This window comes from Semicossyphus pulcher, unplaced genomic scaffold (assembly GCF_022749685.1).
Source record: "Semicossyphus pulcher isolate SPU_LCO1_2020_fin unplaced genomic scaffold, fSemPul1.0.p SCAF_15, whole genome shotgun sequence".
Classification (NCBI taxonomy): Eukaryota; Metazoa; Chordata; class Actinopteri; order Labriformes; family Labridae; genus Semicossyphus; species Semicossyphus pulcher.
The window spans coordinates 12,213,593-12,225,875 of NW_027211659.1; the positions used below are offsets into that span (position 1 = coordinate 12,213,593).

The 12,283-nt window shown below is 39.2% G+C and overlaps 2 protein-coding genes across 2 annotated transcripts; both read left to right on the forward strand.

Annotated features, from left to right (window-relative positions):
* Positions 1-2,936: 2,936 nt before the first annotated feature.
* LOC138592615 (protein FAM237A-like) lies at positions 2,937-5,269 on the forward strand. Its single transcript, XM_069663448.1, has 2 exons — positions 2,937-3,303; positions 5,145-5,269. Exons 1-2 carry the CDS (start codon positions 2,937-2,939, stop codon positions 5,267-5,269), a joined length of 492 nt encoding a protein of 163 aa, XP_069519549.1.
* A 1,816-nt stretch (positions 5,270-7,085) lies between these two features.
* casp10 (caspase 10, apoptosis-related cysteine peptidase) lies at positions 7,086-12,247 on the forward strand. Its single transcript, XM_069663817.1, has 13 exons — positions 7,086-7,235; positions 7,604-7,904; positions 8,018-8,123; positions 8,268-8,403; positions 8,785-8,864; positions 8,948-8,996; positions 9,797-9,816; positions 9,904-9,934; positions 10,047-10,130; positions 10,269-10,354; positions 10,500-10,620; positions 10,709-11,207; positions 11,381-12,247. Exons 2-13 carry the CDS (start codon positions 7,612-7,614, stop codon positions 11,535-11,537), a joined length of 1,662 nt encoding a protein of 553 aa, XP_069519918.1. The 5' UTR covers positions 7,086-7,235; positions 7,604-7,611; the 3' UTR covers positions 11,538-12,247.
* The last annotated feature ends 36 nt before the right edge of the window (positions 12,248-12,283 follow it).

Below are 12,283 nucleotides of genomic sequence, written 5' to 3' on the forward strand. Positions count from 1 at the left end.
ATTACTGGCAACAGTTAGATGAGCTAGGTAATGACACGATTCCGCCACTCTACACATAAGCCCTAAAACCACAATGCATTTGAGCTCTTTTAGGTTTGCCTATGACACAACTGAAAGTCCCTGTACCTGAAACATTTCACTTGTTAAACCACAAGTTGCTTTTTTTTCTTTTTCCACTTGGTTTTATGTCGTGTTTAAATATGATATAATATATTCATAAGTTAACTTTAGAGGAACTGTTAGCTTGTTTTCTACACCTTTGGACAGAGCCAGGCTAGCTATTTTAAAATGTTTAACTTAAGGAGGGGGCAGAGTAATACAGAGTGGCTTCTTGTTGACAGTTACAGGCAGTTTACAGTTAGTTTAGCTAGGTAGGCTACCTTTTTAGACAGAGCCAAAATGTTAGCCTACCAGCTGGTTGCTGTAACTTTAGCGCAAGGAGGGGGGCAGAGTGATACAGAGTGGCAACTTTCTCATCAAACACAACAAAATAGTTTTGGGAAAGATGCTTATTTGGCTTCTTCTTGAGAGTTAAAGGAGACAGCTGGCTTAGCTTGGCTATGACATGGCTGAAAGTCACTGTACCTGGTACATAGCCCATGTTAAACCACAAGTGGCTTCTTTTTTTTTTTACACGCAGTTTTATGTCCTGTTTAAATATGTTCATACGTTAGCTTTAGAGGTACTGGTGGCTGTTTTTTTAACGCCTTTGGACAGACCGAGGCTAGCTATTTTAACATGTTCCAAGGCTTCAAGCTAAGCTAAACGTTAGCCTGCCAACTGGTTGCTGTAACTTTAACTAAATGAGGGCGCATAGTGGCTGCTCTCTTCAAACACTAAGAAATAGTATTGGGATAGATGCATATTTGGCCTCTTGTCGATTGTAACAGTTAGCTTAGTTTAGCTTTAATTACACGACTCCAGAAAGCCACTGTCAATTTCTTATTAGTAGTAAGGAACAAATGCCATGTGTGCTTTTTAATTAAAAATCAGACGTTCTGAAATGCAGGTAAATCACTGATATATAGTATATACAATATATTTTAGCTTCTGCACCATTTTATATATTGTGTCTTGCGTCTCATTTTTACTTGCATTATTTTCTTTTTTTACATTTAAACATACTTTTTTTAGTTAGAGCCTGCAAAGAGTTTTAATGCAAAGACTGCTTTACTGTAATTGTTTGTGTGTCACTCTTGCCTCAACTTGGCTTATGAGTGTGTCTCACTGTCAACTGTCACTCACTGTGTCACTTAAAGACTGACAGCACCCAGAAGCAGCTGAGAGTCATCAACTGTCAGTGAGAGATTCAACTGTGTTTCCTGCTGGATGATCTACAGTGTGTACAGAAATCTTTCCTGTCTTACAAATGTTCTTCTTTCATAACACATGCTCACCAAACAATGATTCTCATTTAATAATAATAATTTGTGCATCTCTCTTCCTGTCTAGAAGCATCCTAACATTACATTTTGTGTTTCACTATGCATATGAAAATGGTAATCATTTAAAAGTTATAATTCAGGCCTTGCAGCGTAAATGGTCGTAAAGTCTGCTTCTTTGCATCATCAGAAAAATGAATGACTGAGTAACAAACTCACTCAGTACATTTAGAGTTGGCCCCTCACTGCGCAAGTAATTACATTCGAGATCAGGTATGCATGTGACATTTCAGTAAAAGCATATGACTGAACCACTCTCTGGAACAGCGTTCAAGACTGAGCTGGTTTTTACAGACAGCAGAACCGCCCAACTTTCTCAGGTCACATTGCTTATATATGCTCCACTAGTTTCTGACGTTTTATAGAAGATAATTTATTTATTTATTTTATTCTTAATTATAAATAATCAGCAAATTGATCATTCTAAATTCAAATTAGATACATAGATCAAGCAAATACTCACCTGGAGCCCCATGAGAATATTGTGTTTCATTAGAAAAGATCTGAGCCAACATATTAAGATAAAACACACTTTCTCTTGTTTGGCCAGATCATTTGTAGCTACAATGCACAAAGAACCCCATTTACATACATTTTCTTAGTTTGGGATAGTACCATATTTCATAAGGAAGCACCTTATCTTAAAGCACTGATCATTTATGAGTCTTTCTATAATAATTATTTGTACCCTTTAAATTGACAAATTCACCAGTTAGTTTCGCCCCTGTAATGCTGCACCTTTAATGCACAAGAATGCATTAATTTATAAATAAGCACAAAAATAATGCAATAAAAGCCAATTAATTACAAAAGTGTATCAAACAAAAAACAACAACATACAAACAAAATAATATTGCAAAGGACTGTAACTAAGATAATTGCCTACGTAAGCCTTAATAATATTGAAAATAACAATAACATGTTCTTAAAGGTAAAACTTAGGAGCAAAAAAAATGCTGTAGGCCTGTATTAAAGAAAACAATACCTATTTATTATACAAGCTGTAGGCTAACGCTGCTCGCAAAGGAGGGAGGCACTGACGTCAATTAGGACCCAACAGATATCACCAAACTTCAATCAACATTATAGTCTTTTTAACCGGGCAAGCTTTAGTGGTAAGTACATTTTTTCCACTGCAAAATAGTCTAACTGCTCTTTAAGCTAATTTTGTAATATTATTTATATTTGATCCTATAGCCTATTTAGTTTTTTGTGATTAATCTCTGGCCTAGTCTGCATGTAGATTTGAAGAACAGATTATTTTTTTTAGCATGGCAGTTTATTGTTAGTAAATTATTGTTTACACTTCATAATACACACTAATAGATAGTCCACGCCATTTCTTCTTTTTTTTGTGCTTGCAGATATAGCCTTCTTGAATGCATTTGTTCACTGAGCTACTAAATTAGAAATAGTATTGTTATTTAATCAATATCGTTATGTAAATTACTGAATAATCAATATTAGAAACAGCTGACCTGTGTTGTGTCCTAGATGGCCCCGGTGCTCCTGAACATCCACGTGGTCACAGTGTTTGTGCTGAGCTGCGCGCGTGCCGTCCACCTGCAGGGCCAGAGGCCAGCTCAGGTGGACCCCTTGACTGCCCCCCAGGCGAACCCGCAGTGCTGGGACTCGTCCTCAGCTCTGCTGCTGGAGATGCGCTCCCCGAGGATCGCTGACACGGTGCCAGCCTTCTGGGACCTGATGGTGTTCCTCAGGTCGTCGGACAACAGCAAACACACGGCGCTGTTCTGGGACCTGGCCCGGGTCTTCTGGGACCTTTACCTGGATTGCGTGATGTCCTTGAGTCACGGCCTGGGAAGGAGACACGTGACCGCGGTGCACTCCCTCTTTACTGACAGTAAGTGGCCAACACACACGCATCTGTCAGACAAGAGAGGGGGGTCATTTTAATATCGGACTATACAGTTTATATATTTTACTCATTTATTATCAATTAATTAACTAACCCTTGACCTGGCACACCTTTAAATAACACTTAAACATTGACTTTGCTGTGTTATTTGAGATATTGTTTGTAATTTAAGGTTTGATGACACTATTTTGCTGCCTATATATTCTGCAAATTAAAAAGTAAATGTAAAAGACATACGTGAATGCATGCTGTAATCAAACCAGACCTGTGAAATATGATACGTTTTCTCTTACATGTGTATATTTTAGCACACAGTAGCTCACAAACATCAGCAGTTACTTTCAGTCATGACATTTTTTTAAATGTCATATAACCAGTCACACTAGATCAGTGGTGAAAGGTAACTAAGTACATTTACGCAGCTATTGTAATTAAGTACAAATTTAAGGTACATGTACTTTACTTAGTATTTTCATTTTCTCCCTCTTCATATTTCTATCTGCTCCACTGAATCAGAGATCAATATTTACCCTATATCATTTTTTTTTTTAGCACTAATCCATAATCTATAATCAACACATACATTATAAAGCTGTATTAAAGCTTATTATAAAACTCTATTGATACCTGGGGGGAAATTCACAAACTACAGAGCAGATACATGTATATGTTAAAATTGATTCTGGGTTGCACGGTTGGTGCAGTGGTTAGTGCTGTCGCCTCACAGCTAGAAAGTTCCTGGTTTGAATTCAAATGAAGTGCATGCGTGGGTTTCCTGCCACAGTCCAAAGACATGCTCGTGAGATTAACTGGGGACTCTAAATTGCCCATAGGTGTGAGCGTGACAGGTTGTCTGTCTGTATATCAGTCCTGCAATTGAACGGTGATCAGTCCAGGGAGTACCCCGGCTCTCACCCAATGATAGGCCTCAGCCTCCCTGCAACCCAGAATAAGTGGTACAGATTATGGATGGATAATTGGTTGCACCTTTACCAGCTGCAACATAAACGTGATGTACATTAATGTATCAATCATTTTAATTCTATACTATAATAGAATTCTGAACCAGCCATTTTTCATGATAAGTACTACTACTGATGCTTGAAGTGCATCTTGATGGCGATGCGTTTTCACTCAAGTCATTTTTGAATGCATGGCTTTTACTTGTAAATTGGTGTGTCTACACTGGTATGGCTGCTTTTTCTTGAGTGCAAGATCTGAGTACCTCCTCTACCTCTTGGCTACACATGGACTTACTCCAGGTCTGAGTGGCCTTTTACTGATAAAGACAAAATGCCTTCAAAGTTATTACTTAAAGGTCATGTTGCCCTTAACATCTTCATAGCAGTGGAAGTAGTGAGAGGAATATATGGAAGCTGCAACTGCCTTCAATTGAAGTACAATGTATGAGCCAGGAACTCTGAAAGTGTTTAGGGTCAGAGGTCAGGCCCCAAGAAAAACAGTTTTCAGAAAGATTAAGAAACTCGTAAGGTTATAATCACTCTTCAAATGCCTGAAGTATCATCTTGTCAACCGACAGCAGGACTCACATCTCCCTCACTTCCTGTCTTGAATGTGTGCGCTTTGGTGTCTGTTCCATTTTGAATCATGGCCAGTGAACTAAAAGTGCCTTGTGGTGTCGTTGTAATGTTGGATATGAATAGTGGCAGAGCACAGTTACTGAACACTATTAATTTTAGTGCATTAAAAAGTAATATAGCCAAAAGTTTCTCTAGAAAGGTTTTGTTTAATAGAAGACATGTCTGAATGTGACATCTGACTGTTGTACCATTCTCAGCCCTCGTGTCTCTGTGTGTTGTTTTCAGAGTCCTTCAGATTCAACAGCTCGGGAGCGAACTCGCGGGCGTGGCTGAGTGTCCGAGTGAGACGCAGAGGACACATAAAGACCCTGAAGACCAAACCCAAATCAAACACACACTACCACAAATAATCCAGAACATATTGTCACATTGACACATTTCCCCCACAGAATAATGACAATAGTTCACTTCCTATAGATACTTATAGGTTTTGTCCACAGGCCCTGTTTGTGGTTAAGCAAACTAAAGTGTCAATAAAATAGATGAGCTCAGCTGACAACATTATTATTTATGTCAATTTATAATACACCTGGAAGTGTATTATAACTGTATTATCCATCCATCATCCCAGTAATAAAGTGCTTTTAGAATATATTGTTGCTATATTTATCCACACCGTACATACTGATTCAAAATATTTGGACCATGTTTTATGTGCTCTTATTTTTGCAATCATATACCTCAGGTGTGAGGTCCATCTGAAAGTAATGTTTTTGTGTGGATTGTAGGTAATATTAACATGGGAATAATTGTAAGATTACCTAATTGTACATTTTTTTCACTGTAATAAATTCTTGTATCATGGCTGTAAATTGTTCTCAATCCAAATCAACTATTAATCTGCAAATTTCAGCATCAGATTTATGGCCTATAACTGTGTGTAGTGTACTTGCTCTCAGTGTACTTCAAACTTGTAGTTCAATAATATTTGACAGGAAGAGACAAATATACATACAGTTAACATCAAGAGCATCAAACAGAAACAGAAAAAGAAACAATGTCCACTAGCGTACAATGTCTCTGTTTACTGTAACCTATAACAGTAAAGGTTAAAAGGTATAATTAGTAGGATTTTCTAAGAAAAATAGAATATAGACTTTTACAAATATAATATAATATAAATCATCACTTATGGGCCTCTATACATGTGTGTTGGTGAGTGTGTGTGCAGACCCTTGTGAGTCCCTTCCCTCTGCATCTATTCTGTTGTTTTGCTTTGCACGGGACGTTTTCAGGAGGGGCGCTGTTGTGGTTCCCTGAGCTAATCACAGCGTATAGGTGAGTGTGGGGGTGGTTCAAATTAGCATCTGGGCCCCATTCATACCGGCGAACATGGCGAAAGAGCGATGCAGAGTTGGCCTTCTTTCTGTTGGACAGGTGGGTGCCTCATACCGGGTAGGACAAGTTAACCGGCGGGTAGCATGCTAGCTCAAAGGTAACCAGCGGTTAGCATGCTAGCGCAATGGTTACCATGATGCTGTTGGTGTTTGCACGGCGGGGTGGGCGTGTACTCACATGAGAGAGTGAGAGTGAGCTTCTGTTGACGTAGAGCCCAGGAGGAGGGGCCCAGTTTGAATGTGCTGTTGACAAAATGCAAGGAAAAATCCTACTTATTATACCTTTAAGTTTTAAAGTACTGACAGTTGCAGTCTTTTATTCTACACAAATATTAAAACACCTGAGAGTCTGTTTTAAGTTAAACGCTCCTATAGATTAAACATGACAAAGTGCCCTCACAGTGCCTTTCCAGCATAGATATCACATAGCCATAAGCTCCCTTTAGTCATTCTTCTGCTGGTGCCCCCGATGCAGATGGTGGTCTTTTTCATTTCTGGCCTCTGCCCTCAAACAGCTTGAGTCTGCCCCTGCTATAAGCTGTTTACTTCTGCTTAATTTTATAGATTGTGATTCAAATAAAGGTTACTGAGCCTGGTTGAATGATTAAAATGCTTTTATGATTTTTTATGATAAATATAACTTTATACCGACGAGAAATCAACCCAAAGGTTATTTTAAACGGGCTTGTACACTGTCCCTGTTTCTGGTGTCAAATCTAGGTCACAGAGTGTCAGTGTTTGACGTAATCCAATAGAACTTGATTCTCAGGGCGCAAGACTTGTCTGTACTTTCGATTTCTACTTCCTCCTTCTTCTCGGTTTTGTTTGGACAGGGATTGCGAAGCCTTACGCAAAACTCGACCAAGAGAAATGTATATTTTATCGGTAGTCTGAACTCATCGGCAGCACCTCGAGTATGCTGAGGTGGACAACAAATATCCTGTTCAGTCACACCAGCTGAAAACTCGTCTCCAAACAGGTAAGAACGCGCAGCACGCCTTACAAGTGTATAAATCTAGTTTACCGGTTCAATCGAGCAGAAATGCAAGTTCAGCAAGTTTTTGGCTTTTAAACAGTGACTGAAGGTTGAACTGTTAATATGATCATGTGATGTTATGGCAGGCTATTGAGATTATGCTACTGCTTGAGATAAGACACCTATTTTGTTTTTTCGGTCACGGGATTTCTTGGCTTTGTTGATTTGTTGTAACTTCTTACATGCCACCACTCTTACATGTACACAAGGAGGTATTCCTTCTCCTAGGCTTTTGTTAACATCTGTTGGAAGATTGTAATGTAGTAGTAATAGTAAATAAAGTAACAAACAGCTGGTGTTGTGAACCACAGACTACAAGATGTCAGGCCTAAAGGACTTCCAGAAGCTGCTGTTGGATGCAGGAAAGGCCCTGCGTAAGGATGAAGTAAAAGCTGTAGCGTTTCTTTGCACCGACATCCTGGGCCGAAGCCTGACCTCAGCGGAGACAGTCAATGCGCTTTTCTCTCGCCTGGTGGCTCAAGACTCCCTATCTGCTGAGCAACCACATCTGCTGGCTGAGCTTCTTCTCACCATCCAGCGCACCCGTCTGATCCGTGACCTCGGGCTCCCTTACCCGACATCTACTACCAGGAGCCTCATCTCTCCTTACAGGTAAACCATATATGTTTTTAAGTTAATAATGAAGCAAGATTTTACAGCAGATATTTATTCTGTGCAATGTCAGGAAAATTTCGGGAAATAGTGTTGTTTTTCTGTATTTCCAGGAAGCTGCTCTACAACCTGTCTGAAGAACTAACTGATGAGGACTTGAAAGATATAAAGTTTTTGTTAAGTGGACAGCTCCCCCGAAGAAAGCTGGAGGAAAATGTTGTGAGTGCATCAATCTTTGAAACTTAAACATGAATAAAACATGTGTTGGGTTGTTATGACATATATTTGAATTTTGCTTCTGCTATAAGGGATGCATCACATTACATTCTGGCAGAATAACGTGTAATTTGCTGAACTTTTCAGAGTACACTGGAGGTCTTCCTGGAGATGGAGCACATGGACCTCATAAACGACACTGATCTAAACTTGCTGGAGACATTACTTCAGAAATGCTGCCCCATATTGATTGAAAAGATCAACCAGTTTAAAGCACAGCAGGGTAAGCTTGTAGGTTTCAAAAGAAGAGGAAGGGGGTGAAAAATACAAACAGGAAGTGGTGAGGTCGGTGCAGCAGATCAGGAAACGCTTGCTTTACATTGAATTGCATTTATAATGGAGAGACTTGCCCCCACAAAAACTACACCCCTGCATGACTTAACATAACATTTACCGCAGCTTTAAGGTTCAACAAAGTCGTAGAAGTGAAATGTAATTGTTGCATTGTGGGGATTGAAGTAGGCGGGGGAGGAAGGGACTGGAGCGGAGGCTGAAAGAACAGTAACAGTTTTTCACGCTTGAAGCATGTAATTCTGATTTCACTTTATTCTTTAATATGTGGTTATCTGTGTGTGATTCGTTTTAATACCTGTCTGTTTTTTAGCAACACTTCTTCAAAGCAACCCTGTTGCTCAGGAGACAGGTCGACCCAGATCTTTAACTTTCCCCTATGTGGAAACCCAGGTATGTTCTTTAATTCTGCTTTAAATCCCTCTGAATGACATCCTCTGTTTCTGACATTGTCTTTTTTCTGTCTTCTTTATCAGGGTCCTCGATCTTTACATCCTGAGAGCATGTTCTCAGGTGAAATGCCAGGTAAACAGACAGACATGTTATAATAACTTGTCACAACACTTTGATGGTGTTTTCAGGGTGAAGTGCTTTTCTTCATCATAGTTATTTCAAGTGGCAGGTATGGGCATAAATACTGAATTAAGATAGTTTCCTTCTTGCAAACCTCTTGCAATTAAAATGCTACATTGATAGATACTTGAAGTAATAATCTCGAATTTCTCAGTTTCTATTTTGCGGCACCTGATGGCGATAAAAGGCAATTGCGGGAGCAAATGTCCCAGACGTCCGCGTTGGCTCCGGTTGTAACTCTTAATTTTCCTCGCCGACGGTCGCTTTCACTTTTAGACTGTTTGCCTTCGTCTGAGCGTCGAATTTGTTTCTTTTTCTTTGGATTTCCACTTATTTTTGAAGTTGTATCTGTAGTCATCGATCTTTTCTTTGTTTGTTCAGCCATAGTAGATTACTGTTTACTCGCAACACTTGTAGAGACCGGAAAAGCAGCTGCTTAGCTCCGCCTACCCTCTCTGGCAGACCAACCACTGCTGGCTGATGGAAAACGCGTCACTAACTGGGCGCTGCTTCTGATTTTTTTCAACGAAAGTCGCACCAGACATTCAGTTTATAAAGGCTTTCATCAGTGGGCCACAGGATCAATCACCATTGTGTTACCTCATTCAGCGAACGATAGTGACTTAACAGACATTTATTTACATGAAAATCTTCGAGATTATTATTATTCACTCTCACGTGCACTCCTCAATGAACAGGATGTTTTTTTAAAGAATTATACATTTAATTACCTTTTTTCTTCTTCTCTGCAGAGTTGCGACCCCTGGCCGAGGTGAGAATCTGTCTTGAGTAAAACAGTTATAAGATAAAAATCGTGCAAAACAACGTGTTTAATGGCCTTTTCCTTTGTGTCCTACAGTCTACAATGAATTATTCCAACACTTCTGTGGGTGAGTCTCAAGCCGGGTTATTGTCTTACAGTTGAAACTTTTAAAAACTATTTAAATAGTTTGTTATGGTTGATTTATTTTGAATCTTCTTACATCACTGTTTTTTTTCTAGATTTTCCAAATGTGCCTGCTGGAGAATTTGAGGCCCTGACACATGGGCTGAGGGATTTACGCACCGAAACTAGCAGCTTGAAAGGTCTTTTCACATATTTTCTGTATTGAACTTTAGGTGAAACAATATATCAAACCTTTACTTATAAAAAGTATAGGTGTTTGTCTCTCTATCTCTGCTGGAAATGATTACCGTTCTACCCTGTTATTGTGTGTCCCACAGTGAGAAGTGATGCCGCTGTATTCACGCAGTCTGAAGTAAATGAGAACTCCTTTGAAGAACAGACGTCTCAGACTACAAACACTGAGGTGTGTGATACCTTAGTAATAAATCAATATGCTTAATTTATTAAGCTACTGTAATGTGTAACTTATGGCAGGAATGTATTATTGCATTACCAATGAAAAATGACACTGAATTGCCTTTATTAACTGGGTTACTGATTCTCTGTAGGATGTGGGATCATATCCCATGACTAATACTAAGAGAGGCTTCTGTTTGATAGTAAACAACTACAACTTCACTCACTCCAAACAAGGTCTCCAGAAGCGTGAGGGGACCATGATTGATGAAGGTAAACTTGTTTAATGAAACTAGCGCCATGTTTCCGTCCCTGCTCTGTCTGAACTGCCTGTTTCTACATTTATCTCTGTGCCTTCCAGACTGTCTGCGCAAAGTGTTTGAGTGGCTTGGCTTCGAGGTTAAGATCCAGATGGACTGCAAGAGAGAGCAGATGCTGTCCGTGTTTCAGGAGCTCGGCAAAAGAGACCACAGTAAGATGGACTGTGTGGTGTGCTGCGTTCTCAGCCACGGCCAAGAGGAAGGCGTGTACGGAGTGGACGGACTCGCTGTCGATCTTAAGGACCTGAAGGAGCCTTTCAATGGGATGAAATGCCCGTCTTTGGCGGATAAACCAAAGCTGTTTTTCATCCAGGCCTGCCAGGGCACCAGGCTGCAGAAGCCTGTGTACATTGAGTCCGATGGTCCTGAAAGCAGAGATGTTTTAAACGATGCTGTTGTATCGAGAGATTCCATCCCATTCGATGCAGATTTCGTGCTGGCAATGGCCACCGTTCCTTCTTATGTCTCTTACAGAGAGAGGAAAAATGGCACGTGGTTTATTCAGTCATTGTGCCAAAACCTTGTGAAGATGGTGCCCCAGTAAGTGAAACAAAGCATCCAAAACTGTTAAAAGATTTACTTTTTTTTAACTGGTGGAAAGTTACTGTGTCAATTTTCTCATGCTGTATAAAACACAATTAATTAAATTGATGTTTACATTCTGTTGCTAATCATTCCATACTACTTGTTTGTTCCACTGTTGTTTTTCACAGGCGTTCTGACCTTGTGTCTATCCTGACAAAAGTGAATGCAGATGTCAGCCAGAGGACGGACTCCACCGGTAAGAAAAAGCAGATGCCACAACCGTCCTTTACACTCAGGAAGAAAGTGATCTTTCCCGTCCCCCGAGCACCTCCTCCCAGCCTCTGACACTCACGGACCGCTTGTTTGATGGACATACAAAACACATGATTGTGAAGTGTTCTTGTATTACATTTCCTGTATACAATTTTAAATGTGTCAGGTACAATATTTTTTTAAAAATTAATAGCAATACCCAAGCTACCTCCATTAGATAATGTGGTTAAAAGCTCAAAAAAGGCTGTAAGTTTTAGTTATATCATGACATGTTTTAGGTTTTATATAAGACTTTTATACACATACTGTAAACAAAGTCCCAAGTCCCTTTTCCAATTTAGAGCCTGACCACAATTATGCATGTCTACTTGAATTTTAATGTTTAACTTTAATGTTTTGTATATGATATATGTATTTTCTTTAAAAAGCACATTTTAATATGGATATTTTACAGATGCTATTAGCAAAATATCATTCATACCACTACCAGGGCTGGTATATTGTCCTGGTATGTCTTTTAATGTTGCTTTATACATACAGTTGTCAAAAATCATAAATCAATTAAATATTCTTATGTTGTTTCATCAATCAAACAATAAAATGAACATTTAATTACATTCATAAGATGAGTCTTCAATGCAGCTGTTAACGCAATTACACATAAATCCAAATATTTGCAGTTTTTCAGCTTCTGAAATGTGAGAATATTCTGCAGTTTTTTGTTTAATGTCACTGTAAATTGAGAAGACCTTTTGACACATAATGACATCATGACTGTAATCCAACATCTAAATAATTAAAAATACTTTCATATGAAA

Bases quoted from the DNA above. Each gene is read 5' to 3' on its own strand.
- LOC138592615 (XM_069663448.1), top strand. From the start codon at position 2,937: ATGGCCCCGGTGCTCCTGAACATCCACGTGGTCACAGTGTTTGTGCTG. The intron at 3,304-5,144 runs GTAAGTGGCCAA...TGTTGTTTTCAG, and splicing joins GCACTCCCTCTTTACTGACA to AGTCCTTCAGATTCAACAGC.
- casp10 (XM_069663817.1), top strand. From the start codon at position 7,612: ATGTCAGGCCTAAAGGACTTCCAGAAGCTGCTGTTGGATGCAGGAAAG. The intron at 7,905-8,017 runs GTAAACCATATA...CTGTATTTCCAG, and splicing joins AGCCTCATCTCTCCTTACAG to GAAGCTGCTCTACAACCTGT. The intron at 9,817-9,903 runs GTGAGAATCTGT...TGTGTCCTACAG, and splicing joins AGTTGCGACCCCTGGCCGAG to TCTACAATGAATTATTCCAA.